This window comes from Drosophila sulfurigaster, chromosome 3 (genome assembly GCF_023558435.1).
Source record: "Drosophila sulfurigaster albostrigata strain 15112-1811.04 chromosome 3, ASM2355843v2, whole genome shotgun sequence".
Classification (NCBI taxonomy): domain Eukaryota; kingdom Metazoa; phylum Arthropoda; class Insecta; order Diptera; family Drosophilidae; genus Drosophila; species Drosophila sulfurigaster.
Genome location: NC_084883.1, coordinates 5,236,604 through 5,263,818, shown reverse-complemented (window position 1 = coordinate 5,263,818; position 27,215 = coordinate 5,236,604). Strand labels below are relative to the sequence as shown.

General features: G+C 35.7%; 4 protein-coding genes across 4 annotated transcripts; all 4 read left to right on the top strand.

The window, feature by feature from the left end:
• The first annotated feature begins 10,298 nt into the window (after positions 1 to 10,298).
• On the top strand, positions 10,299 to 12,758 carry LOC133843343 (uncharacterized). Its single transcript, XM_062276851.1, has 9 exons — positions 10,299 to 10,448; positions 10,525 to 10,833; positions 10,887 to 11,044; positions 11,119 to 11,301; positions 11,362 to 11,571; positions 11,631 to 11,807; positions 11,866 to 12,164; positions 12,220 to 12,365; positions 12,421 to 12,758. The coding sequence occupies exons 2-9, from the start codon at positions 10,557 to 10,559 to the stop codon at positions 12,672 to 12,674; spliced, it is 1,704 nt and encodes a 567-aa protein (XP_062132835.1). The 5' UTR covers positions 10,299 to 10,448; positions 10,525 to 10,556; the 3' UTR covers positions 12,675 to 12,758.
• A 791-nt stretch (positions 12,759 to 13,549) lies between these two features.
• LOC133843209 (uncharacterized) lies at positions 13,550 to 15,913 on the top strand. Its single transcript, XM_062276649.1, has 8 exons — positions 13,550 to 14,026; positions 14,083 to 14,246; positions 14,307 to 14,489; positions 14,552 to 14,761; positions 14,816 to 14,992; positions 15,057 to 15,343; positions 15,398 to 15,543; positions 15,603 to 15,913. The coding sequence occupies exons 1-8, from the start codon at positions 13,753 to 13,755 to the stop codon at positions 15,872 to 15,874; spliced, it is 1,713 nt and encodes a 570-aa protein (XP_062132633.1). The 5' UTR covers positions 13,550 to 13,752; the 3' UTR covers positions 15,875 to 15,913.
• A 716-nt stretch (positions 15,914 to 16,629) lies between these two features.
• LOC133843170 (uncharacterized) lies at positions 16,630 to 18,924 on the top strand. The gene is made up of 6 exons (XM_062276598.1): positions 16,630 to 17,025; positions 17,088 to 17,251; positions 17,315 to 17,707; positions 17,763 to 17,939; positions 17,991 to 18,417; positions 18,472 to 18,924. Exons 1-6 carry the CDS (start codon positions 16,749 to 16,751, stop codon positions 18,792 to 18,794), a joined length of 1,761 nt encoding a protein of 586 aa, XP_062132582.1. The 5' UTR covers positions 16,630 to 16,748; the 3' UTR covers positions 18,795 to 18,924.
• Positions 18,925 to 25,103: 6,179 nt separating this feature from the next.
• Positions 25,104 to 25,522, top strand: LOC133844221 (uncharacterized). The gene has a single exon (XM_062278126.1). It carries the CDS (start codon positions 25,205 to 25,207, stop codon positions 25,445 to 25,447), a length of 243 nt encoding a protein of 80 aa, XP_062134110.1. The 5' UTR covers positions 25,104 to 25,204; the 3' UTR covers positions 25,448 to 25,522.
• Positions 25,523 to 27,215: the final 1,693 nt, after the last annotated feature.

Genomic DNA, 27,215 nt, shown 5'->3' with positions numbered 1-27,215 from the left:
CTTGGTGTGGTGTGGTGTGGTGTGGTTGTTGCTTTTGCTTTTGGCTTTGGCTTTGCTGTTTCTGCTGTTGCTGTTTGGGCATTTCCGGCTTTAATGCTGCGGCGACAGTTCAATGCGTATGAAAAACCCATTGGCATCGCCAGTTAGCTGCCCCATTGTAGGTCAGCCTTTTAACCGCTAATGAAGACTTATATCGAAATGAGCGCTACTTGCTTTTCGTCTACTCTCTTGTATTTTTTCGGGTTTTTCGGTTTTTTTGGGTAATGCACTTATTTATAGGTAGTAGAAGAGCAGAGAATTCCGTTTCAAATACTATAGCCAGTTGACAGTATAAATAATGTGTTCCTTTGCCAGAATTTATGGCACTTGTATGTCTTCCAGTCTGCTTCAACTTGACTGCTATAAATTAGAGCGGGGCCCAGGCCGTGTGTGTGTGTGTGTGTGTCTGTTTGGACCGCTCCCATCCACATATGAGTTGAACAAAATCGACACGCAAGGCCACTCTCACAAACACACACACACACACATGCATACACAATGTTTGTTTATATATGCAGTTGTATGTGTATTCGCAAAGGCAACCGCCGTGTAAGCGGCTTTTGAGGTTTTAAAGTATTTAGGCATAATGATTAGCCACTCATTAATTGCTGAGCCACTTCACTCAAGCCACTTCATTTGACTAATTAAGCAGCTGATTAACATTAAAGGCACATTCACTCTCCAGCTCATTCTTATTTTATTGACACATTACAACTATTTGCTTGATAAACTTTTGTCTTAAATTCATTGAAAAATGCATTCGCCCCGTGGTACAGTCCAATTCAAATCTCTCTAACATATTGTGCAACAGAAGCAGCAGGGTCGCGGCCCAGGACCGTGTCCATGATGATGTGGTGGTCCATGTCCGTGGGGTCCACCGCCATGAGGTGGTCCGCCGTGTCCATGTCCGCCATGTCCGCCATGGCCGCCATGTCCTCCAGGTCCTCCATGTGGTGGTGGCATCTTGTCAATGTTTTCTGGACTATTTCACGTGCAATACGCGCGAGTAATATATGCTAACTGAACCACTTCAGATAGCTCGCAATATGAATTCAGTTCCAATATATATGCCTAATATTTGAGAGATAAGACTTATCTAATCTCTGTGGAGGGTCTGCTAATCAATATACCATATTTGATTAGAGTATCAGTTGTGACTAATCGCAATTATCTACGTAAAAAAAATTTAGTCACTCGAAGTTTACAGACTGGAAAGTCCAGACCACCCGGAAAACCCCACTTTGTAAACATAAACAGTTCACTTCGCCTTAGCAGGTGGTGGCTTTATTCGAAGAAGACGAAATATATTGGACAACCGATAAATCATTTTCTTATGTCTTTATTAACAAAGTTGCTTGTACACAACATTGTTAATTTAATAGTGCAAAGCTTAAATTGTCATTAAAAATCGCACTAAAAAATGAAATATACAAATATTTCAAGCTTTGGTTTTGGAATAAAAAAGACTTATGAAAAAAAAAAATAAATAGGTAGAGATTATTCTTTGATATGCTTCAAAATAATATAAGTGTTGATATATATTCATACCTAACATTTCTTTGTCTAAAAGTAACAAACTCCATGATTTTGATTTTATTTATGTCGTTAAAGTTTTAAGAATTATTGATGACATATTAATTAAAGAATGAGTAAATAAGCCGACAATTATTTACTTTGTTGATGTGTTTTAATTCCAAATGTCTTGAATATACTTGAAAAGTCAATTAACTTTATTTTTCATAAACATTCACATATGTTTCATCCCTTTTGAGTTACCTCTATCGAATTTAAATGAATTAAAAATTAGTTAATTGGTATCGAAAGATATTAAATTTTATTTATTTTTAATTTGATGCTTGGTAGCTTTTAGCTTTTTAAATAACTTAATTTAATAGAATGAATCAATCATGCGCATAAATATCAATAATTATAGCACACTTTCTAACACATTAAACTAATTGCAGTGGGAAAGTTCACATTAACGAATCATTAATGATGGTGGGGTGGTCCATGGTGTGGAGGACCATGGTGAGGGGGTCCATGGTGAGGTGGGCCATGATGAGGTGGTCCGTGATGTGGTGGTCCATGGTGTGGAGGTCCATGGTGCGGAGGACCGTGGTGTGGAGGTCCATGGTGTGGTGGTGGAGGTCCGTGGTGGTGGTGAGGTGGTGGTGGTGGCATTTCGAATAATCGTTTCAATCCAAACTGCGAATAACTGAAAGCACTTCTTTCAACTGAACTTATATTCGCAACCCGCTCAAGTTTTATAATATTGCACTCCAGTCAAAGTTTTATTTGACATTGTGATAAGTACTATCTAATCGATGAGGGTTTGGCATCGTAATGTATTGTTTATTATTTGTGATGGCTAAATTTATGTATCAACTTTATGAGCAATGCTTAAACCCCCTCCAGATGGGCATTTTTTGGAAAGTACTTTTTTTTCAAAAAAAAAAAAAAAACAAATACAATATGTTGACATTACTTATGAAATGTATAAAGTTTAAGGATTTTGTCGGTAACATACTTAGTTATAAACAATACGAATTTAAACATACGTAAGAGCACTTCAGTAATTGACTCTCGGCGTTCAAATCTCACTCACCGACTGTAAATGATCTTAAATTATACTGAAGATTCATACCACACAAGCAAGAAGGCTAATGTCGAGTCTGCTCGACTGTGAGAAACTCGCAACTACTTTTCAGTAAACGCAAAACATTGCGTGAACGGTATTATCGTTAAAATAATACAATAAATGAACCAAAAATATGGATATATGCCAAATACTTTCCCTGGTAAAAATATGTATATACAAATACAACTACGTGCAATCAAGTTTCAAAAACTTGAGCCGGATTTTGTCGTATAAAATTTGTTTTCTTAATCTTACATAGAGTTTAAGTTTTCATATGGCTTTACTGTCCCGGCTGTTGCATTTTATGTATACTTCGTATCTGAGATGACTTACTTTGTCAAAATGCTATTATACCCTATAGAGGTTAAGAACTATCGATGACACTATCGATAGTAGCGCAAGCTTTCGATAGTGGCGCAACCAAATGCCCTGACTGCGGCAATGAATACAAGAATAAAAGGCAATATGTCAAAATTTGTATGTGTTTGTATGTTTCTAGTAGAAAGGGAGAACAATCGATGGCACTATCCACATTATCGATGGCTCACTATCACTAAGAGTATTACCCTTACACCCTATGGGTACAATGGATAAGAACACCAAATGAAATGTAACAATAACAACAAAATGGGCACCATTGTGAACGTAGGCTAACCTGATAAAATAATTCGCCCAAGATGACATAAGCCTATGCCAAACGTTTCGAATATGGTGCTATAGTAAACACTTCATATGTTAGTATAGTTCTAGTATTACTTTTTGTGGTCAGGAATGATTCCTTCGGCATTGCATGCACATTGTCAGTGGTCATACTTAAATGTAATTTTTTTTACATCTTTTGGAAAAGTAAGGAATCTAAAAAGTGTGTATTTAATAGTCTTGTGAAGGCAATTTTGTCGGATCATCGATTTCACATTTACTAAAGTACCATTAGATTATTTCTATCAAATATAAAATATTCAAAAGTTTGTAAATTGTTATCAAAAAATATTTTATTTTATTTGTTTTTGATATGTTCATATAGAAGCTTTTAGCTTTGGAAATAAATAGCGATTATTATAGCACACATTTTAACACATTAAACTAATTGCAGTGGTGATGTCACATTATCGAGGCTGGATATGAGGATTTCCGTGATGTGGAGGAGGGATATAGTCAGGTTGGTGAGGGCCAAGGTGGAGAGGACCATGGCTAGGTTGTTCAAAGTGCGGAGGTCCATGGTGAGGAGGTCCGTGGTGTGGAGGTCCGTGGTGTGGAGGTCCATGGTGTGGTGGTGGGGGGTTGTGGTGGTGCGGTGGTGGAGGTGGTGTCATTTCGAAGCCGTAAATTGTCAATCCAAATTGCGTATAACTGGAAGCACTTCTTTCAACTGAACTTATTTTCGCGACTCGCTCAAGTTTTATAATATTGCACTCCAGTCAGAGTTTTATTTGGCCTTCTGATAAGTACTATCTAATCGATAAGGGTTTTGACGTCGTAATCAATACTTTGGTATTCGTGTAGGCTAATTTTATGTGTCAACTTTATGAGCAACGCTTAATAAATACTAAATTTGTTTGGGACAACGAAGTGTCTGGAAAGTCCCGTAAAGTACATGATCAATGAGAATTCGCCAAATTCCATGGTCATACCTGAAAAGTCAATGTGCTATATTTACGTTATTAGTAATTTTGGTTTTAGGTATTAGTAATTGTATCCGGTGCAATTTCAAGTGTAAGAGTTAAAGAGTTATTTTGTATGTTTATAAGATGATTTGTGGACCTATAATTTTTTCTCCTTATAATTACAGTTATAACATAGTACCGTGTTCGATTGTTAAAGTACCGTATTTTTGATTTAAAAGCAGTAACTTAATACATATGTCTTAAAATTAAAATGTGTGCAGCACTTAAAGGTGTTCGCTTCATGGGAGTTGGTTCGTTCAATAAAGTTGTACATTTTGCGGATTTTGAATGTCGTCTGTTCGTTTATTCTTATGACACACTGGATCTCAGAGATATAATAGAGCTATAAAGACAAAAATTGCAATTATTACACGTTGATCAGGTTTACTCATATACTATAGTAATATAATAATAACTAAAATCTTTTTGGACATTGAAAATTTGTTTGCGGCCATATACAAATTATAAAAGTCTTTTAAGAAATAATTTTGTAAGTCAATAAAAGGATTCTGCAGTCAGGTTTTAGTTGTCTTAATTGTCAATTTGGTATATTTTCTACTCAATGGTATCTTTTAAACGTTAAAGCCAAATATAACCTTAGGATTCAATATTTTATCGGTACATTAAATTGGTAAATGAAAAATAGTAGTGGGTGTCTCACAGTCGACCACACTCGGCTGTAGCTTTCTTACTCGTTTTTTATACAAGTTGTATAGACTCGTAAAATAAGAGGAAATTGAAATTTTAATTTCTTTGTAAAAATTTCTATGTATGTATTACAGGCAAAAAGAGCATAGTTGATTTAACCAGAGTTCTAACCGAGCTTATATCGCCGATGTAAAATACTTTATACTTCTAATATTTCCTGGATCGGAAAATAATCAGACCGAATATATTTATTATGTAATTTTCCACTGAAAACATTCTCGTACAAAATAATTATAAATGCAAAGTAAAGGTCAATGAATTTGTTTTAATGTCGAGCACTCTTTAATAAATCATTTGTAATGAAGAACTAATAATGATTACATTCCGTGTTAATACCACAATAATAAAAATCGAATATATAAATTCCTTGTTTATAAAAATGTTTTAATTTATTGTAAACATTTAATAAATATGTGCTGCTTTAAATTTTTGATTGATTATACATTAAATTGTTGATTTATTTAATGATGGTGAGGAGGATGGTGAGGAGGTCCTGGCTGATGTGGCGGATGGTTTGGTCCGTGACCATGGGGGTCTGATCCTGGTTTGTGGGGATCGTGAGGTCCGTGTCCATGGGGCTCTGGTGGTGGTGCCATTTCTAGTTTTATTTAAGCGGCTTTAATATGTAAAGCAAAGCAATCGTTGTGCAACTTAATGAATTCCACAAAATGCTCAAATATTTATATATTAACAAAGCTTTTGTTGACGAAAAAGTTGGGAATGCCCATAAAAGTTGGTTAGACGAAGGCATAAAGATAAATGAAGGGGTAAACATATATGTACGATAACAAACAATAATAATAACAAGCTGATAAGCTATTATCTATCACCTTTGTTGGTATTATGATTAATACAAATTTCTGTTTGATATTTACAACACGTAATTGTTATTCTTATAATTTTGAGTGTAACTATTTCATTTTTATTTTTAGACTACGCTTTTAACTTTATATTTTATGGGCTCGTGTTCTTGAGATTCTTAATTGCTTTGTTATCTTGTGTCAGAGAATAACAAAAATATTATGTAAACATTAGCCTGCCTCTTGACATTTGTTCGCATGACCTAACCAACTAAGTAACTATCCAAACTATCGGAAAATCAACATACAAAAAAATAAAATGCGACCCACTTGTGCCACATGTTTGGCAAATTTGCCAGATGCCCTCGACAAAAAAAAAAAAATAGAGAAGAAAAGAAAATAAGTAGGAAAATAGAAAAAGGGCAGCGGATTTGGCTTTTTGAATTCAATTAATTTTATCTGCATCAATTTAGCCTTTATAATCGCATCAGAGTGCGCCAACTCGCATAGCAAAAGCAGAACAAGAAGTAGAACTAGAACGAGTATCAGAATGGAGATGGAGATGGAGGAGGTTGGTGGAATCCGAAAAGTCGAAAACCCAAAAACCACTCAAAAGGGGCCGCTGCTCGTAAAATGTATAAAGTCATTGCAAAAGCCAATTTGTATATCAGCGAAGGCAGCGATGGCGATGGAGGCCCAGCGATTATCAAAATGCGAATATGGCACACAGAGCACAGCGCTGGCAAAACTTACTTAAAATGCCCTTAGCTCTTTGAGAGGGGGAGGTGGTGGGGGATTGGGAGTGGTAGTGGAAGTGGAAGTTGAGGGTTGTGTGTGTGTGGGTTTTTTGGGTCCTTTCTTCATGGCAACAATTACATTTCACAGATTTACGTTTGGGCGCTTTGGTCGCGTGTGTTGCATGCTATTAGTGTGTGTCCTTTATTTGGCTTATGGAGCTTACATTACCGCCGAGCCCTGAGTCTTTGGTCTCGTGGCCTGGGTCTGGGTCTGGGTCTGGTTCTGGGTTTCGACTGTCGCTGATGTGTGCCGTCTAAATATGAGAATGTTGTGTGAAAATGTTTAAAATCCACGCAAGCTTTTCAAGCGCAAATGCTTAGCACGCCAATGCATAGTGGGACGAGACACGTAATAAACCAAATAGTATCAAATAATGATTAAAATGTCGCATATCAAATTAAAGATGGAATGTGGTTAGATAGTAAGATAATTTATTTTACTATAAATGTTTATTTATAATATAAATTATGATGAGCAAAGCATTTCAAATGACGTTCAGGTTCGACCTTTAAAATTGTAGAAATTGATAAATCATATTAAGTGATAAAGAAATCCATAAATTCTGTGAAGAAAGTTCATAGACAAATATAAGATTGCACTTCAACCACTGTCAGTGCCGGTCGTGGGAAAGGCGGGGCAAGGAGTGGTCGCGTCCACTTTTTGCATACCACAGAATGGCGTGTGAGCAGCAGCAACAACAACAGTAACAAAAAATGATGAAAAAGGGAAGTAAATAGTGGAAAAGGCATAAATAATAGCAAATAATACGGCGACAATGCGCACAAATTTGCCGCTAAAGTGTAGTCATTGTCGGCCTCGAGCTGTGCGTGAGACAGCCAAAGGACGCAAGCGAAGGGGCAGTGGCCATGCTGCTTGCCACTCTGCCACTTGCCACTTGCCACTCTGCCACTTGAGTTGGCTTTTTGCATGAGTTCGCTATTTAAATTTATTATACATTAGATTTATGAGCGCGTTGAGTTAGCCCCTATATGACGACGCCTACGACTCTTAACACTTATCATTGGCCTTTTGTGGTCTTGTGGCTTTAATTTCATTTGGCTTAGCGCTACAATTGCCCTTTTGAATGGGGTGTGAAGCAGCAGTGTTTATTCAGAAATAGTAGTAATACGTAATCCCCTAAACATTTCAAACTTTATGTACTGGTGTGTGTGTATGTGTGTTTGTGCTATAAGTGATTTCTTTCTCACTTCGCTGCCTCGGGGCATGCACAATTATTATCGAGTCGATGGGTCGGATTGGAGGCTCCTGTTTGTGCCACATTTCTGTCACATGACTTGCGGTTAAAATTTTCAGTATTTCATTTTCTCTCCATTTCTTTTTTTAATTATATGTTTTTGAAAGCTTGCGTGGCATTCAGTTGCAGGTGCTTATTTGAAGTGTGACAGAATTCAAAGTTGAAACGGAAACGGAAACCTGCACGCCTGTCCCATAACACGAACCCGCTCAGTGTGTATTTGCGTTATGAAATGCGGTATTTTGATAATATAATAATAGAGTAGTTAATCAGCTCGACTTACTTTGCATAGCATTTTCATCGGCGAAATAAATATTAGCTTAGTTAAGCAGTTCGCCTTACTTAGCATAACATTTTCATCGGGCAAATAAATATTTGCTATGAATTGATAAATACATTCTCATACAACTTATACACATCAAGAAAATTTTGTATTATAAGTATTTTAAATATACTATTTTCATACCTTTGTACCGGCAGGAAATGTATGTATGAGGAATCTCCCATAATGTATATATCTATACATATATGTATGTACATAAAGTATTATTGATCAGCGTCAACAGCCGAGACGATATGGAATTCAGGATCAGACAATAACTATAGTATTTAACATATACCTCCTGAGAATTTGATTGCGATCGTATAGAAATTGTATAATTAAAAGCGGCTTCTGTTGCCTTGGCTGACAATTTGGTATATTTTGAACTCAATGGTATATTTCAATTGTAGTAGTACTTTAACGATATACCAAATATAAGGTTGGCCAAAAAGTCTTGCGGTATTTTTATTGAATTTTCAATTGTTCATAAAATTGGTTATAATAATGCGATTTAAGTCAAATATGCGCCGTTTTGTTCGATGACGAGTTCCCAACGAGATGTCAACTTCATAATGCCCCTCTTATAGAAGCTCTCTTTTCTATTGGCAAAAAAACTTGGAAATCCAATTTTCACAGGACTCTCTTGTGGCCAATTTCCGACTACCAAGCTCGTTCGCCATAGACAGAAATAGGTGGTAATCACTTGGTGCGAGATCCGGACTATACGGTGGATGCAAAAGAACCTCCCATCCGAGCTCCCGGAGCTTCTGGCGCGTCACCAAAGATGTGTGTGGCCTGGCGTTGTCCTGATGGAAGACAATTCGGCCTCTGTTGATCAAAGATGGACTCTTCTGCATGAGTGCTGCATTCAAGCGGTCCAGTATAGGTCCGAATTGAGCGTTTGGCCATAGGGGAGCAGCTCATAGTGGATGATTCCCTTGCTAATCCCACCAATCACACAGAAGAATCTTCCTGGCCGTCAATCCAGGCTTGGCCACCGTCTGGGCAGCTTCACCGCTTTTCGATCACAACCGTTTGCGCTTCACGTTGTCGTAAGTGATCCACTTTTCATCGCCAGTCACCATCCGCTTCAAAAACGGGTTGATTTTGTTGCGATTCAGAAGCGATTCGCATGCATCTATACGGTCAAAAATGTTTTTTTTGCGTCATTTCGTGTGGCACCCATATATCGAGCTTTTTTTTTTTGAATCCAAGCTTCTTCAAATGGTTTAAAACGGTTTGATGACTCATGCCAAGCTCTTGGCCGATGCTACGGGTGCTACTATGCCGATCTCTTTCGATCAATTCGGCGATTTTATCGCAATTTTCGACGACAGGCCTTCCGGACCGTGGCGCATCTTCGACCACCTCTGTACCAGAACGAAAACGTTGAAACCATCGTTGTGCGGTGGAAATGGAAACTGTATCGGGTCCATAAACTGCACAAATTTTATTGGCAGCATGAGTTGCATTTTTGCCTTTATCGTAGTAGAACTGTAAAATATGCCATATTTTCTCTTTATTTTTCTCCATGTTTGTGACGCTATAATTCACGAACGAATCAAAACAAAAAAAATTAAATCAAACACGTGTTAACGCGTGAAAAGAGCTTTCCAAAAAGGTATCGCATGAACCGATGCGACAAATAGACAAATGCGACAAACTAGAACTACGCGCTTGCAAAGACACCTATCGGAAATACCGCAAGACTTTTTGGCCAACCTTATATTTTTTTATTTTTGTGGTATATTATGTGGTATAATTTAAGAATAATATCGCACTGCTTTACTTGAATTCAAAATGGGTTGCGGGTATCTCGCAGTCGACCACACTCGACTGTAGCTTTATTACTTGTTTGTTATACAGATTAATTTAATAAGAGATTCCATAATAATTAAAGTAATTACTTAACAAAGCAGCCTTACGGCTTATATACATATATGTAAACAAAACCTTTTAATAATAAAAATATATAAAATATATTATTTACATGCCAAATTTCAAACACATATAATACTTCATTTTTATTTCATTTGATATGTTTGCCATCGTTCCTAAAGTCAGTTTAAATATGGTTTGTTAGTTCATAACGTTTTCTTCATTCGTTTAAAGCAGTTGTTTGTGTTTCTATTTGAATACAAGTTTTATTTTTTGTACACTTTTTGAACCGCATTGTTTAAATTTTGAGTCAGAAATTATTCACCTATTCTCATCTTTATACTTGGTAAGTGATAACTATTAAATATAGTTATGGCAAAATATCTGCTTATTGAAAGATAAGTATAATTCTCAAATTATAGCCTTATTACCGTTTTCGAAGTGTGTCAATAGAATGACTTCGGTTGTGGGACATGTGCCCATATTTACAACTGGCGAAGCTTTGCCAGATTGGGTAAAATTTAATTGGAACACCAAAGTTCAACATGACATCTATAGAGATTGGGGTACATATTACGCTGGCCGACGCCGACAAAACTTTGCTCAGTATTATTTCAGCAAGGCCATGGAATTGGATGAGAAAGATTATAAAACACTTTATCGACGAAGTGTGAACAATGGAAAGGCAGCTCGCATTGATCAGGCACTAGAAGATGCAAGAAATGCTGCTGGTACGATTCGGGATATTATTATTTAAATGATTATAATATTTCTTGACAAATAGCAATGAAAAAACATGGTCATAGTTGCCCAATCAATCTGCAAATCTGTGATGCTCTCTTTCAACTAAACCAGTTTGAAAATTGCAATACTGAATTGCACGACAATTTGCGAAGATTCATTGGAGTAAAGGCGAGAAATTTTGAAACGCGTCGCGTTGTGGTAAGTTTGTTAAAAATGTTTTTAAGAATTTATTTCAAATTTATGTTATATACTTTTTCGATGTTTTATTCTAGGTTGATGGTGTTATTAAGGATGTCACTGGCAAAGGACTTTCGCTCTTCTATCTGAACTACCAAAAAGTCGTTGAACTAGTGAGCGCAATCATAAAAGCTAATCAGACGAAAGATGATCGTCCCTTATGGAAGATATTAAAGGATTTGGAAAAATGCGATGTACTTAGCATACCAGAGGAAGAGGTAGCTCAACAAAAAAGCTTTATAAAAAAAACATCAATTTCATTGAGTTCTATATATTAGGAAGAGATTCTGTCGCCACTGGAAGTGTCACGCAGAAAGCGAGCCTTTAATGTTATCCATCAGAACTATCTAAATAATTCATGGCAGGACGTCCTCTTTATGAAAATTCTTCGTTCGAATCCAAACCTGCTGCTAGAACAGTGTAAAAATTCAAAGAGTTTTCTAGCTGGTCTATCACAGTCACAATATGACATTGTGCGAAAATTTATAGTAAGTACTTAAACATAAAATATAATACAACGCATCACGAATGCCTTTTTTGTTCGCAGAAAATGATTCATAGTCGTAATCCCTTGTATTATATTAATTTTATAAAATATTCAAACAAAAAAATGCTGGAGAAAAATAAGGAGGCACATTTATTCCGCATTCAGTATCAGACACATCGCAATATGATTGCTGATCTAAAACAAATTCGTCAGATGCGCAAGGAAAAACGAGTCAAGGCAAGTACTACATATTTTATTTCATTAAAGTCTTTTTTCAAACTGAAGAACATTTTAGAAACTGGCTGAATATATCGAACAAATAATGGGGGATTATTATGTGAGAAAAACGAATCGTGTCATGTGCTGGAAATTCGAATTCATAAATGAGGTTTACAATACTCTAGCACTGGCATTAACTGAACAATACTATGTGCCAAACTATTTCCGACTATCGGCACAGACATCGCACAACTCATTGTTACTCCTTTTACGGCTCCCAATGGATAAACTAAAAGATGCAGTTCCATTTGTCTTCGGCGATCGCTCAACTTATCAAGATGGCGACGTACAAGATCCTCTTGCACTTAAAGCCAGGTAAAAGCTCAAATATCAAACTAATTTTCTTTTTATTTAACATTGTGTTACTTAGAAAAATTATTACTCGCATGGAGAAACGTTTAAGGTTTGTCAAGTTCTCTATTGAGAAGTGCTATTTGTATCATCAGATAGCCAGCGTTCATTTAACTCAGTTGCACTATGACGAGTGTGTTCTCAATGCTCGCAGAGCTATCAAAGGTTCGAATACAAATTACAATAAAGATATTCAATTTATACATGTTCCTTTTCGCAGAATGCCGAAACTGTAACAGCATTATATGGCACTTCTTAAGTGTTCTACAAATCATCAAGGCAAATGTGCTGCAACATAAAGTTGAAGCCTCGAAGGAGTCTATAGAGGAAGCTCTTCCAATTGCCAAACAACTTAAGTATCCACCTATAATGAAATTTTTGGAAACCTGTTTCTTTTATGTTGAGGATGATCTACAGAAGAAGGTCGATTCGATTGCTTCTCAGCGGGCCAGCAAGGCGTCTGGCCTTAGTTAGACCCGATTTTACACTTTTTCCAACTAAAATTTAATAGAATTTAATAGATACAATAAAAGTAGATAATATAAGCAGTTAACAAAATCAAGTCTTCAAGAAATATTTCGTCTTAATTTGAAATACTGTAATAAGTAACAAGTGAAGAAGAGTGCTTCACAGAGACACACCCCTACTCAGTTTTAATACTACAATATTTTAAAAATATAGCAAAAACTAAAACATACCAAAGGCTATTTTTTGTATGTCGATAGAGAGATTCCTACAAAATATACCACAGATATATCAAAGCATATAAAAGTATTTTAATAGTCTAAAACGTTTATCTCATTGCAACCAAATCAGCAATCGTAAACACTGTAACATAGTTGTATTATATGTACCAGATATCGCGACTATAGCTTCGAAATTATGCTTGCTGTTAATTTGTTTTCATTTTTAGTCTGCGAAAGAGGGCGTGGCAAAAATGAATAATTAAAAAAGCTATAGTCGAATGTGAGATACCAAAAATTTCTTAAATAACTTACAATTTTGAGCTGATCGCGAGCATATGTACCAAATATCGCCACCTTTAACCTTCAAAATTACGCTTGTCAATCGATTTTTTGGTTGGACAGATCGACAAAGCTATATTATCTTGTCTGTTTACGTCGGAGATGCCTTCTTCTGCCTGTCACATGCATTTCTTGTAGCATTTTACCCCATGCTTAACGGAAATAAAAATCCCTATATTGAAATTTCGATTTTACGTTTTGCAACCAACGTTATTGCCAGCTTTCGCGTCCGTAACATCAATATTGCTTTCAATCTAGATTACTTTGCGCTTAAAGTAATTTTATGCATTACGAATAAATCAGAATGTTATAGTCAGTATCAAGTTTGAACCAGTGTTAGTTAGAAATAAACAATCGATAATATGTGTAAAAAAAATATAAAAAATTAATCACAAAATAACAAAAAAAAACAAAGTGTGTAAACATAAAAATTAAAAAAAAAAATAAAACACGAAAAATTATTAACAAATAGTTTGTTAAAAAATTTAAATTAAAGTTATATAGAATATTTTATTCGAATTCGAAAGATGTCCGTACTTGCCGGCCCACCCAAAGCGGGAATTGAAGAAGCAATTCCCGCCTGGATGAAGATCGATTGGCCCCCAGAGATCGTGCATAACATTTTTAAAAACTGGGGCACCTACTATGCACTTCGCCGACAAGATAGTAATTCGATCGAATACTTCACCAAAGCAATGGAGCTCGATGATACGGACTATTTGTCAATCTATGGTCGAAGTCAAGTTAAAAGAATGGCTGCACGTCTTGAGGGCGCATTAGCTGATGCCAAACTTGCAGCAGGTGAGTTCACAGAGACTTAACTAAAATATATAGATAACTAAGTGTATCTTATTTAGAGTTGGCGAAGAAACAGAAAGCACCTAATGTGCTTATAAATTTCGAGTATTGCTGTGATCTGTTTGAATTAAACCAGTTGGAACACAGCAAAATCGAGATATCGAATAATTTGAAACTTTTCAAAGATATTACCGCCTCAATTTTTAAGGAGCGTGAAATTGTGGTAAGTGCTCAACAAATTTCGAAAATAGCACAAAAGCTTCAAATAATTCATCATCTTCAGATTGATTCCGTAATACAAGATGCCACTGGCAAGGCAATGTCCTTGTTTCTTTTACAAAACCAAAAATTGGTTGAAAAAGTTTTTAGAATTAACGAAGCCAAAGCAAGAGTTGACCGACGTCTCTTATGGAAAATTCTGCGTGAAGAAAATAAATGTGATGTTCTTAGTATACTCGAGGAAGTGGTAAGTTCATCGATTTTATTTGTTCAATTTATTTGTTATAGGAAAGCCTACAACTCATCTAGGAAGAGATTTTATCGCCGCTAGAAATTGCTCGTCGAAAGCGTGCCTTTAACATAGTTCATCAGACATACATGAATAAGACTTGGATTGATTTCGTTTTTATGCGACTGTTGACAGAGAATAAAAGCTTACATCTTGATCAATGCAAACGTTCTCATGGCTTCTTACAAAAACTGGTCTTCGAGCAATATAAGATCATCAGAGAATTTGTGGCAAGTATAATTGAGAAATGTGTCTGGCAGATAAAATAAAAAATTTGTCTACAGAAAATGATACAAACTCGTAGTCCTCTGTATTATGTGAATTACATCAAATTTCGAAACTTGGCAATGCTAATGAAGAGCAAACAGGCATATCTATATCGAACCCAATACCAATTGCATCGGAATATGATTGCTCATCTTAAGGAAATTCATAGACTTCGAAAAGAGAAAAGACTTCATGTAATAGTATTTTAATGAGTATTTTAATTTTTTCACACACTTTAATTGCCAATCTTAAATATAGAAGCTTGTCAGTTATGTTGAGAAAATAATGGGCGAAGATTATGTGAAGAGAACAAATCGTGTGATGTGCTGGAAATTTGAATTTGTAAATGAGGTTTATAACATTTCGGCATTGGCCCTTACTGAGCAATATTCGATTCCCAAAAATTTCAGGCCATCTAATTCGTCAATGGTGCAAATATTACACTTGCCAGCGGATACGATAAAGGAAATAGTTCCATTCGTTTTTGGGGATCGATCCACTCATGATGCAACAGATACTCTGGATATCGAGGGAAAAAAATTAAGGTTGAATTAAATCAAATGTTATATTATTTACATTCAGTTTTTATACATTTCCAGGAAACGAATTTCTCATCTTGAGAATCTGATTAGATTTACAAATTTCTCTATAGAGAAATGTTATTTATATTATCAGATTTCTGATGTCTATTTATCCCAAGGGCACTCTGAAGAATGTTGCTTTAATGCTCGGAAGGCCATCAAAGGTTTGTTTGTCTATCTATATCAACTTTTTACAAACTTGATTATATTGTCCTGAATTTAGAAAGTGAAAACTGCAATAACCTAATTTGGAAATTTTTAAGCAATGTGCAAATTATCAAAGCTAACAGAATACTCCATAAGGTGGAACGTGTTGCAGATGCTTTGGAAAAGACTCTTCCCATTGCAGAACAGCTTTGTTCTTCCCGGCTTGTTAATTTCATAGAGACTTGCATTATATGTAATGAATTGGAAATTACTAAAAAGTCTAATGCTTCATCTCACGGAGCCATTAGTTATACATCTATTAATTATGGTGAAGAGCGTCAATTGTAAATGTATTTATTAAATCCGAAGTGAGCAAAAATTGAAAAATATTTCGCACGTGTTTTATTTAATTTATCAAAAGACCCATGAATAATACAATTGTAATACCTCCGATAATAAATCTTACTCCTTCATTTTTTATGTTAATAATCTTTCCCAAAAATATTTATGTGCTCTACCCATAAGGTAGCCAACAGGAACCGAGTCGGTAGAGTCTATACTGTAGACTCATTCGTTGCAAAGAACAGTCTCAATTTTTAGTACTTATAATATGAACATCAGTCTGAAAATTTTATTACGATAAAATAAAATTATATAATAGTTATTATTACTATTAAGAAGTAAGAAAGCTACAGTCGAGAGTGCCCTAGTATAAGATACGCGCTATTCATTGTCAATAAAAGGAAAACAGTGCGGTATGTTTCATAAAAATATATTCTTGGGGCTATATTTGGTATATCGATATATTACATTCAACATATACCAAAACAATTTGCTTTAGTTGGCATTTGGTATACTTTGCACTTAATAATATAATTTGAGCCAAGTTGGATGCAGTCTATGGTATAATTTAGTATATTTATGATACCATAATACCGTTTTCATATTGTTTTACTTTAGTTGCTAATGGGTAGCGTGTATCGGTTAGACGAGCACATTTAACTGTAGCTATAGTTAACATTACAGAATTTAAATTGTCTATACTTCTTTGCTAGTGATGTCAAAGTTTTTCCAAGCTGAAATATGCTCAGTAATATATCTCAGTTGTATTATACAGACAGTACACAGATGCTTTAAGCATTTTCAATATATGTATAAATTTGCACATTTTCACACTCACATTTATACATTTTCATACAGATTTCCGTAAATTACAACCAAAATGACTTCGATTGTGGGTCACACCCTGCATCTAGAGAAAGATGCGCCTTTGCCTTACTGGGCCAAAGTGGACTGGAGCCCAGAGATTGAGCATGATATTTATAGAGATTGGGGCACTTACTATTTTAATCGTCGTAGAGAGAACTTTGCTATGCACTACTATACTAAGGCATTGGAAATGGATGACGGGGATTTTATGACACTCTATCGTCGCAGTCAGACTCAAAGAAAGGCAGCTCGAATTGAAGGTGCATTAAATGATGCCACAAAAGCTTCAGGTAACTTTTTGAATATCCCTAGTTCCTTTAGCTCAACCTTTTTCGAATTTTATATATGTAAGTAATGGCCCTAAAGAAACGTGGAGCCAGTTGTCCAATCAATCTGCAAATATGTGATGCACTCTTTGAGCTGAATCAGTTCGAGAACTGCAACAAAGAACTGCATGACAATATGAGAGTTTTCATTGGCGTCAAAGCCAAAACTTTCGAGAAGCGTCTCGTTGTGGTAAGCTATTTTAAGGAGTTCCCAAAATAAAGTGAAGTGTTTGTAAATTATATTCTCTCCAAGGTTGACGATGTCATCAAGGATGTCACTGGCAAGGCCATGTCCTTATTTTTCTTGAGAAACCAAAAGTTGATTCGACACGTTAGCGAACTCACCAAAGCAAAGGCTATTGTTGATAAGCGTATTCTTTGGAAGAAATTGAGGGATCAGAAGAAGTGTGATGTAGTAAGCATCTTAGAAACGGAGGAAGAAATATTACCTCCTATAGAAATAGCACGCAGGAAGCGCGCTTTTAACGTAGTGCACCAAACTTACATGAATGATTCTTGGTATGATATTCTTTTCATGAAGAACTTGAGAAAGAATCCCAGTTTGTTGCTGCCCCAATGTAAGCGTTCGAACAGCTTTGTAGAAAGTCTCGTTAATAAGCAATACGATATTGTTCGACAATTTATGGTGAGGATCTATCAAATCTCACGAATCAATTAATTTAATTTGAAATGGTTCTTAGAAAATGTTACAATGCCGTAATCCCCTTTATTACGTCAGTTTTCTGAAGTATCCCAACAAAAAGATGCTAGAGAAAAACAAAGAAGCTAATCTATTTCGTGTACAGTATCAGACTTTCAGGAACATGATTGCTGATCTTAAACATATACGCTTGCTTCGTAAGGAAAAAAGAATTACGGTAAGTGATTTATTAAGAAGATCTTGTCAAACACTGAATTATTATTTGCAGACGCTTTGCGATTATGTTGAGAAAGTCATGGGTGATTATTATGTGACAAAAAGAAACCGTGTCATGTGCTGGAAATTTGAATTCATAAATGAGGTATACAACACTCTGGCTCTTGCTCTCTGTGATCAGTTTGTCGTACCCAAGAGTTTTAGACATGCCACAATGGCACGATTGTTGCACCTTTCGAAAGACAGTTTTAAGGACATTGTGCCATTTGTTTTCGGAGATCGTTCCACCTATCAGCAGGGTGATGACCAAGACCTTGAGGGCAAAAGAGCAAGGAGACTTCTCGTTCGCATGGATCGACGCATTCGGTTTGCCAAATATTCTATCGAAAAGTGTTATTTGTATCACAAGATGGCAATGATTCAATTGAGTCAACTCCACTATGACGAATGCTGTTTTAATGCTCGTCGAGCTATAAAAGGTAGTAACAAAAAAAACATTAAATCATTGTCTAATTGTACCTACATGTATTCAGAAAGTCAAAATTGCAATAGCTTGATTTGGCGATTCCTAAGTGTCATGCAGATAACCAAAGCGAATGTGGCGCAGCATAAATTGGAGCGCACTAGAGAATCTTTAGAAGAAGCTGCTCCTGTTGCAACACTGCTGCGATCACAAAAGCTAATCAAGTTTATAGAGGCGTGCACATCTGCCAATGATGAGGAGTACCATCGAAAACAAAACTCAATAGCTAGTCAAAGGTCCAGCAAGGCATCAGTATTAACTGACATGTCACGTAGCCGCTCGGATGCTGAATTGGACATGAACGAGCCAGAAGTATTATATAAAATTGTCTAAATGAATGTGATGTACCTCTTTAACGTAATGCGTATTAATAACAAAATATGCATTTGTCTATCGATGCATAAAAAAAAATTGAAAGCTAGGAGGCTTCAACTGTTATAAAACGATGTACAATTTGCTAGCCGCGCAAACTGCGATATGTTATACTTTATTATTTATTATTTTTTGCCAGTAGGAAATGTACTTATGTGCATATGTATATTCTTAATCTGCGTCAGCAGCAGAGACATCAATATTCGTCTATTTGCTTGTCCGTCACTGATGGAGCTAAAATAATCATTTTATATGGCAAAAGACGTATGTATATTTTGAATACAATAGTATATTGATATACCAAATATATTCAGTAGGATTTAGCATTTTGTGGTATGTTGATTTGGTATATTTTGAGAATAATACCGCAATATTTTGATTTACATTGAAGATGAGTAGCGGGTATCTCACAGTCGAGCAGACTCGACTGAAGTTTCTTACTTGTTAAAATTACAACACGAACTAAACACTCTAAATACGACCTCGACAGTAAGAAATTTGTATTCAATATATACTACTTGTATACAATATATATAATTTTATTTTACACAATATGTATAGATAGTTAAGTTTAGCTATTAAATCCCTTTTTTAAATTGTCAATACTTGCAATAACCAAGGGGAGTAATTTCAGAAATTAGTTGCCGACTACTTTATTGTTCTTTTTTTTAATTAGTTAGTTTGCATAATAAAGTAATGTATTTACAAGAAACACAAGAAAAAATAAATTTTCTGCAAAGCCAAATTAATACCTGTGATAAATGTGAAAATCCTTAAAGGATTTTTGTGCTATTAGGTGTCGAATGTGACTTAAGCTAGACTTAAGTTATGCCAGTTTAATCTTTGTGACCTCCAATAAACTGGTGTCGTGTGATTAAAACTTTTATTTTGTTTTATATTTTAGTTGGCGCTTCAAAGCACGCACACAGCGAAAGCTCATATGTATACATATATATATGTACATATATACACACGAACCTGTATCACACATCCATAGAGCGAAAATTTACCTGGGAAACGGAGTCGTAAAAATTCTATCAACTCGATTAAATTATAACAAGTGGATTTTCATGTTTTTGTGTCGCATTTATGGGTTTTTATTGTGCTAATTTTATGCGAGAAGGCAAGGAAGCGCGACAGGACGCAGCTCCTTGGGTAAGAAAATTCGGTATATACACTCACACACACACTCCATTCACACTCACACTCATAGATAGGCACCTGCGTTTGGGCTGCAATAATACTTGGCACACATTTAGTGGCAGCATTTAGTGGCACATTGCGGTTCCAACAACGAAGCTGAACTTCATCCTTGGGACATTGCCACGTCGCTTTCGTTGTTGTTGCTTTATTTTTTAGCAACACTCTCACTTGGCGCTTATGTGAGTGCGTGTGTGTGTGTGTGGCGCCACACTTGGCAAAGTTTTTGGCCTACACACACACGCACGCACACACAGAAATTCACTCTGCACACCTGTTAGTCCCCTTCTCCTTTAAATGCCGCTAACGCTGCTGCTGCTCTTGCTGGTTGCCTTTTGTCTTATCAAACTTTGGCGCGCATGTGTTTATGCCACAAATGGCACTTTTGCGGCAGCGCATTTTATTTTTTTTACTGCCACTTTTCGCCATTTTGCTTTATCACTTTTATTTGCCACTTTTCTAGCTAGGTGGGCGTGGCCTAAAACCCTGGGCGCTACACTAAATTATAAATAAAAATGTCAAATGTCGAGAAAGGGCCACTAACCTAATGCCCTCTGAAACTTAGCCTTTACCCGCAAGAGGAGTTCAAAAGTAAGTATCTTTGTTTCAACCCTACAAGAAGTTTTCCAATTTCACTTATTTCGCGTAGAAAATGCTTTAATTTTGGGATCGATTGAAGCTGCAAAAGATAGGATATTCATCTTTCTTAAATATTTTGTGTATCTACATTTTTATCGTAATCATTTACATACAATTGTAAAATACATATTTTTACCTTTAATTGTTTTTTGCAGAAATGACATTGTTTCGCAAATTTTATATATTATATTTTAAATATTTGAGAAAAAATGCAAAATAGGAAAAAAATTCAATTAATATTCATTATATTATGTCTTTTATTCTTTTGCTCTAAAATAATTATTGATCATGCCGACAATTAATTAAATTTGTTTTTTGTAGTGAATGAAAAAAACTTAAAAGTAATTATTATTTTGTATTTTTGTTTTTTGTTTTCATTTTAAATATGAAGTGAATAATCCTTACCAACAAATAGTACCATAACATAACATAATCGCTTAACGATTATTTTATAATATTTTGTATCAAAACCTATCATTACAGTCCGTGCTTGCACTACATTTTATTGCAGCATACTTTTTGGCGCAGAGTGTGGTGAAAAATATTCTCACTTTCGCTTTTCTACTAGCTCCTGAAAGTATGCTTTATTTTTTGAATTTCTGAATTTGCAAATTTATGGCAGTAACAGTTTCGATAACATTCGAAACAATCTGATTTTTTTTTGTAAATGCCTTGCAGAAACAGCTGTCTTTCCATCTGTTGAATTTTGATTCCTTTTCCGTGTGAGTTTAGAACTAATAAGCCCTATCAAGCCGTTGTCACTCTGTGTATTAAGTCATAAACATTTAAATAGCCGCCTAGTTGGATTTTATTGTCCCGAGGGCGAGTTGAGCGAAAGGTGTGCAAGCAACTAATGACCCTGTATTTATATGACAGGGCCAAAAGTTTATAAATATTTATGGGCTCTGTTTCTGTGGCTGTTGCTGTTGGCTGCTTGGCGTTGTGGAGTTGCTGCTTGCGTTCTTACCAAGAACAGACTCATTTGCTTATTTTAAAATTCCGAGCAGGCGTTGTTTCATTTTTGACACCCAAAAGACCAGGCAGACCCCTCGCTCCCTTTCAATACTCCCCAAAATACTCAGCCCTGTCATCGCACGTTGTTGCCATTGTCACGCACACACGTACTCTATTTTTTACGCGCATATCATATCCCACATACACACACACACGCACACACACAGCCACAACATCAACGATGTTTGACGCAAAGCAACCCCTTTTTTTGGGGGGATTCGCTGACAAAGTAAATAGAATCACGTACACTAATTATCATCACCATTGCGCGCCAACGTTCAAAAATATATTTTTATTAATTTTATCGAGGACGCAAAGGTAACGCCCCCATCTGCAAGGACCTCCCCAGCTTCATTCCGTCTGTCAGATAATATTTTTAATTGAGATCCGGCAATAGGATAAACCAGACTTCAAAATGCTAAAGTAACATACTATACCGTTCAGAATGTAAATTGCTCCATTATGTTTAATTGCAATTCCACTACTCTCTGATTATCAGATTAGATAACTCGAACTATAATTAGCAATAGTAGATTTTATTTTGGGGAGCATTGTTGAAGTTGCACTTGACACTGTTTTGCGTTTCATGTGAGTCATCTAATTGAATCCATAAATTATTTTAGGTTTTTCTTAGAGATTGTTTTAGTCACACAACACAGCAAAGTATTAAAAATACCAAAGTGGTGCTGCTTTTATCATCCCTTCAAATAATTTAATAAAACTTATTTATTTTAACTTGATTTAATTTAATGTAATATACATACATACTAATAAAATATAAGACTACTAAATTTAAAATGTATTTAATTTAATTTACAAACGAGTCTCTCTAAGATTTAAATTAACTTAATTATTATACATGCATAATAATAACTTGTTGTTATTAGATTTCGATTTGATGACTGCTACGAATAGTCATAAGAACTTGTAATCCACGATTGAAATTTTAAAGAAAAAGCTCTCAAGATTACCCTGCAATTAAAGAGCTGATTACTTTATTCTTATCTAAAACAACAACAAAAACAGTTTCAAGTAGTTCTTATAACATTCTTCCCAAACAATTTCACTTTGGTCAAACATTACTTATAATCACAAAAATCGCACAACCCCTGTCAAGAAATAATCAGATAAGAAAATAATTTTCACACTATATATACACTACCTCAAACTTAAAATAATATTTAATAGATATAAGGAAAATATTCACTAATTTACTAGGCGTAATAATATGTATTGTGTTTAAAATTAGTATCAACAATAAAATTAAAGATTTTCAAAGAAAACTAATATCTACAAATTACCATATTGTGAACAGTTTTTCAAACTTTACTTTTTTCTTGATTATTTATTAAGTGATGAACCTGTATAATTCAATAAGTACCTTAACAACGCAGGATAGTATGAGGATTACATAATATAAGAAGTATAAATAGTATAACATAGTATCAAACTTAACTAAATCTATTTGCAGTATTTATTAACACTGCTATTATTTATCTAAAATTTAGTTTTGAAATATAAATCCATATTTTCAAGAATTAAAATAAATTTAGTTATTTTACAAAATAGGCTGAATTTAAACATCAAATTCGTTAGCCTCTAAATGCTTTCAACAATTCATTAGTAGAACTTTTATCAACAGTTCACTGGAACCAGTCAAACGCATTATGCAATCTCCTAGCCCTGCAGAAGAGTACGGAATGTTTGAATATGTGATCTTCATATACATGTGTTCGAACCAATAAAATATATATTTCATGCCTTTTGCTGCAGATAAGACGACCCACAGTCAAAGTTAGATAAGAGCGCGATAGTGTTTTATCTACAGATAAGACCTCTAGTGCAACTACACACACAAGCGGGTGCTCATGCCCAGATTGGCAATATCAAAGGCTATAATAGAGCGATCTGGCATTACACCCAGTGTCAGCTGGTACGCGATTCGTGCAACAAGTCGCGCTAAAGAACTTCACAAAAATCGCCATGGATCATCGCACACGTATCGAGGTGGTTCAGGTGCCACCGCCACCAGGTCCAACGACGGTCATTGTGCAGCCACCACCGCCGCCCAAGGATAAAAGCTGCTGCTGTTGTCCCTGCCTGCCATGCTGCTGTGGCTGTGGCGATTGTTGTTGCTGTTGCACCATAATGTAGACGACCCTTCGACATCGACTTCAAACAACGGCCACACAAATCCTTTAATACTTTACGTTAAATTAAGTTTCTATGGCTTTGTCGGGCTCGTGTTTGTAGTTTGTGAAACATGCTCGCACACTCACACACAACACACACAACACACACACACACATATAATACACACAATTTTTTCGTGCAATAAAATTTTACGATTTGTTATAAATAATGTTTTGTACTCTCGGCTGTGGTTGTGGCAACATATTGTCTTGCATAAATCTCAATGCTGGATGCCTCGTCTCTTGTCTCTTCTCCCTATTTAGGGCTTCGTGTCGTTTAGCTCTCGTCTCGTAAAAAGCTAAATTTAATAACACACAAAAACCGCAACAATTTGTAGTTTCATGTGCGGGTTTGGCACATTATTTGCCAAGTTAGTTCACATTCCAAGTTATTATTTATATGTTTCTCACAATTTGCCAATAAAACCGAAAATGTGTCAAAAGTGCGGCCAGCTCTCTGTAGCCTGCTCTCATTTGATAAAACATTTTATGAGCTTTGAGGTCTCTCGCATTGCAACCGCAGCGCCAAAAACTTTTTTGGCCCAACCAATTTTGACAAGGGTTTCGAATTGAGAGCAAAGGGTTGCGCATGGCTAGGGGGGAGGGGAGGAGTGGGCGGTGTCCCAAAGTAACCCATTCAACGTAATTTGTGTGTACTTTTGCTTTGCTCGTTGTTTATCTAAAGCCCAAACAATATTACTCATACGCACTGTTGCGCGGAAGACACTGAACAGTGGTCGCTGCTTTGAATATTGCAACATTTTATTACTATTTGTACATACAAATGTATATATATTGTAATTGCATTAAAATATCATTAAGGAATACTTTTTAGGTTTTTATGATTTTCTATTTTTATATCTTAAGTAAATAACTAATAATGATTACTTTTTATAAAATTTAAATAGTATTTTTAAAGTTATTCAAATGTAAATTCAATTTTCTACTGTAAGGTTGTGACTATTTATGTAAATATAATTTCTAAAGTGAAGAATATTTAAATGTTTGTTTGACTCTAAATTTAAATCAATTGTAATCTAACCCACACAAGTACAACATAACTTTTATCTTTATTTGTCATACTGTGCATTGGGTACTCTACATTTTTGACCCTTACACAAAAACTGTTCATTATCACAGCTCATTGATCAAATGCCTGAGCTTTAGATAAATGTTCGGTAGACCAAGTTTACCTCACACATGAAATACGTTCAACTGTTCTTGGAATTTTAGTTTAAAGCAAGTTATTGCGTTGCATAGCACGCACAAATTTAGTAGCGCCTTTTTAACTAGTCAAACTGTTTAGCTAAACGTGCCGAGATCACCATGTACAATCCTGGCTACCAGGTGGACGTCATCGATCCATACTACCCACCGCCAGTGGAAGTAATCGAAGTAATGCCACCACCAATGGTGCAACCACCCTATGTTCAACCCGCTGTGGTGGTCACACAACCTCAGACAGTCTATGTGGAGGATTCACAAGGAATAACAAGAGATCAGATGGATTGCTGCCTCATGCTGGGCGCCTGTTGTGTCATGGAGGAAGCGGGCTGCGTAATTTTATAAAGTAAATCTAAGGCTTAAAAGTGTGTCAAGTGTTTAAGGAAATTCTTATGTAAATATAAATATTATCGAAATCGAAAAAAAAAAAAGAATATCTACAATTATGAGTGTGCTTTTTTCAACACCAGCAAAGTGTTTCATAATAATCAGTAGAACGAAAAGTTGTTTTGAATATTGTTTCTAACGGCCAACTCTATGTGGTCAGTGAGTGAGTGAGTCATTGTGATATTACTTGTGGATTTGATGACACCACTACGAACATGGATACAACCGAAGAATGTTCATTATGACTGACAATTTGGAGCAATGCAAATACGCTCTAAAAAGAAGCATTGCAATGACGATTTAGTCATCCTTTGACAGCATTTCTTTTGACGCAGCTTTTACATCTTTTTTGTACAACAGGAATTCTCAGCAGATTTGTTGACATTATTTAGAATATTTTGTGACAAAAGCAAATGCGTGTAGCTCATTGAGTGAATGTCGCTGCGAAGTCGTAAGTCGTCCAATTAGGCAGCTGTACAATTTGAAGAGACTGCCTGTCAGTTGGGTGAACCATATCATTTTGTGGCTATCACATTAAAGCCCGTTATATGTCAAGTTTGCCCACGCACTGAGCCAAGTTATTATAATTAAAGCCAAGTCGTCGTAGTCATCGTCGTGTACAACTGACAAAGTGCTACGTTATGTTGCTGTTCACTTTTTTGTTTTGCGGCAGCTTCTGTAAAATGTTATTTGAAAATTTTGTGCGTTGTCTTCTTTGGCGTTGCCACAAGAACAAGGCGAAAAGAAACAGGAGGAGCACATCCAGGACAACTTCAACAGCTTGGCTTACAACGGAAACAGGCCAGGCAACAGCAAAAGCAACAGCAACAACAATAACAACGGCAACAACTGGGTGCTATATGCCTTTTTAACTTGATTTAATGAGTGCAGGGAAAAACATCAACAAGAAAAATGAAATAACTGTCATTGAAGACATGAAAAAGGGAGTCCAATGTGAAAATGGGGCATGGGGCAGGATTGACGGTTGCCTGTCGCCGAGCTCAACTGAACTGAGCTGAGCCCAAAGAAAAGTCAAGCAACAACAACAGCAAGGGAAAGGGAAAAGCGACAGGGAGCAGGGGGAGGCTGCGCTACTTAACTAGGAGCAAACGAGCTGCCAGACACGAAGGGTCTACTATGGGTGTGGCACAGCGCAATTATGCAGCAAATTAGCGCTTTATATTTATTAAAAGCCAGCTAACTGAAAGGCCCTTTGTTTCTCTTTCTGTTTCATTTTCGTTCTCATTTTTTGCCTCCCAGTCCATCTCTTTCGCTTTATTTATATGTTCTGTTGCGTTGTTTTATTTTTGGGGGTTGTACTCGAAGTGTCTGCAAACCGAGAGCCAAAAACCAAAAAATATGGAGAGCGGTGAGTACACGATTTGTTTGACAGTTGCCTAAGTTATGGGCAACAATATAGACTGAGTTTGGAATCAGAAGAGTAGATCTATCAGTGGCCTATGATGCGGCAAATTATAATCTATTATGATTGATATTTATGTCAGAGTTGAAGCTTTTAGTCTCAAAAATTGCTAAAAATGTGCGCTACAAATTATTAAGGATTTTCAAGTAATTATTCACAAATTGTTGGGAGCTATTCTTGTGATTTGTCCGAAAATAAATTAATACGTATTTTAATGTTTCTGTTGGTTTTCTAAATATAGATAAGTATTGGATATTTTTAATAAATAAATGAATAATTCATTTGTATTAATATTTATACACG

Coding starts and splice junctions, on each gene's coding strand:
- LOC133843343 (XM_062276851.1), top strand. CDS start 10,557: ATGACTTCGGTTGTGGGACATGTGCCCATATTTACAACTGGCGAAGCT. Junction 10,834..10,886: donor AGATGCAAGAAATGCTGCTG/GTACGATTCGGG, acceptor CTTGACAAATAG/CAATGAAAAAACATGGTCAT. Junction 12,165..12,219: donor CCTCTTGCACTTAAAGCCAG/GTAAAAGCTCAA, acceptor TGTGTTACTTAG/AAAAATTATTACTCGCATGG.
- LOC133843209 (XM_062276649.1), top strand. CDS start 13,753: ATGTCCGTACTTGCCGGCCCACCCAAAGCGGGAATTGAAGAAGCAATT. Junction 14,762..14,815: donor AGATCATCAGAGAATTTGTG/GCAAGTATAATT, acceptor ATTTGTCTACAG/AAAATGATACAAACTCGTAG. Junction 15,544..15,602: donor TGCTCGGAAGGCCATCAAAG/GTTTGTTTGTCT, acceptor TCCTGAATTTAG/AAAGTGAAAACTGCAATAAC.
- LOC133843170 (XM_062276598.1), top strand. CDS start 16,749: ATGACTTCGATTGTGGGTCACACCCTGCATCTAGAGAAAGATGCGCCT. Junction 17,252..17,314: donor TCGAGAAGCGTCTCGTTGTG/GTAAGCTATTTT, acceptor ATTCTCTCCAAG/GTTGACGATGTCATCAAGGA. Junction 18,418..18,471: donor TGCTCGTCGAGCTATAAAAG/GTAGTAACAAAA, acceptor ACATGTATTCAG/AAAGTCAAAATTGCAATAGC.
- LOC133844221 (XM_062278126.1), top strand. CDS start 25,205: ATGTACAATCCTGGCTACCAGGTGGACGTCATCGATCCATACTACCCA.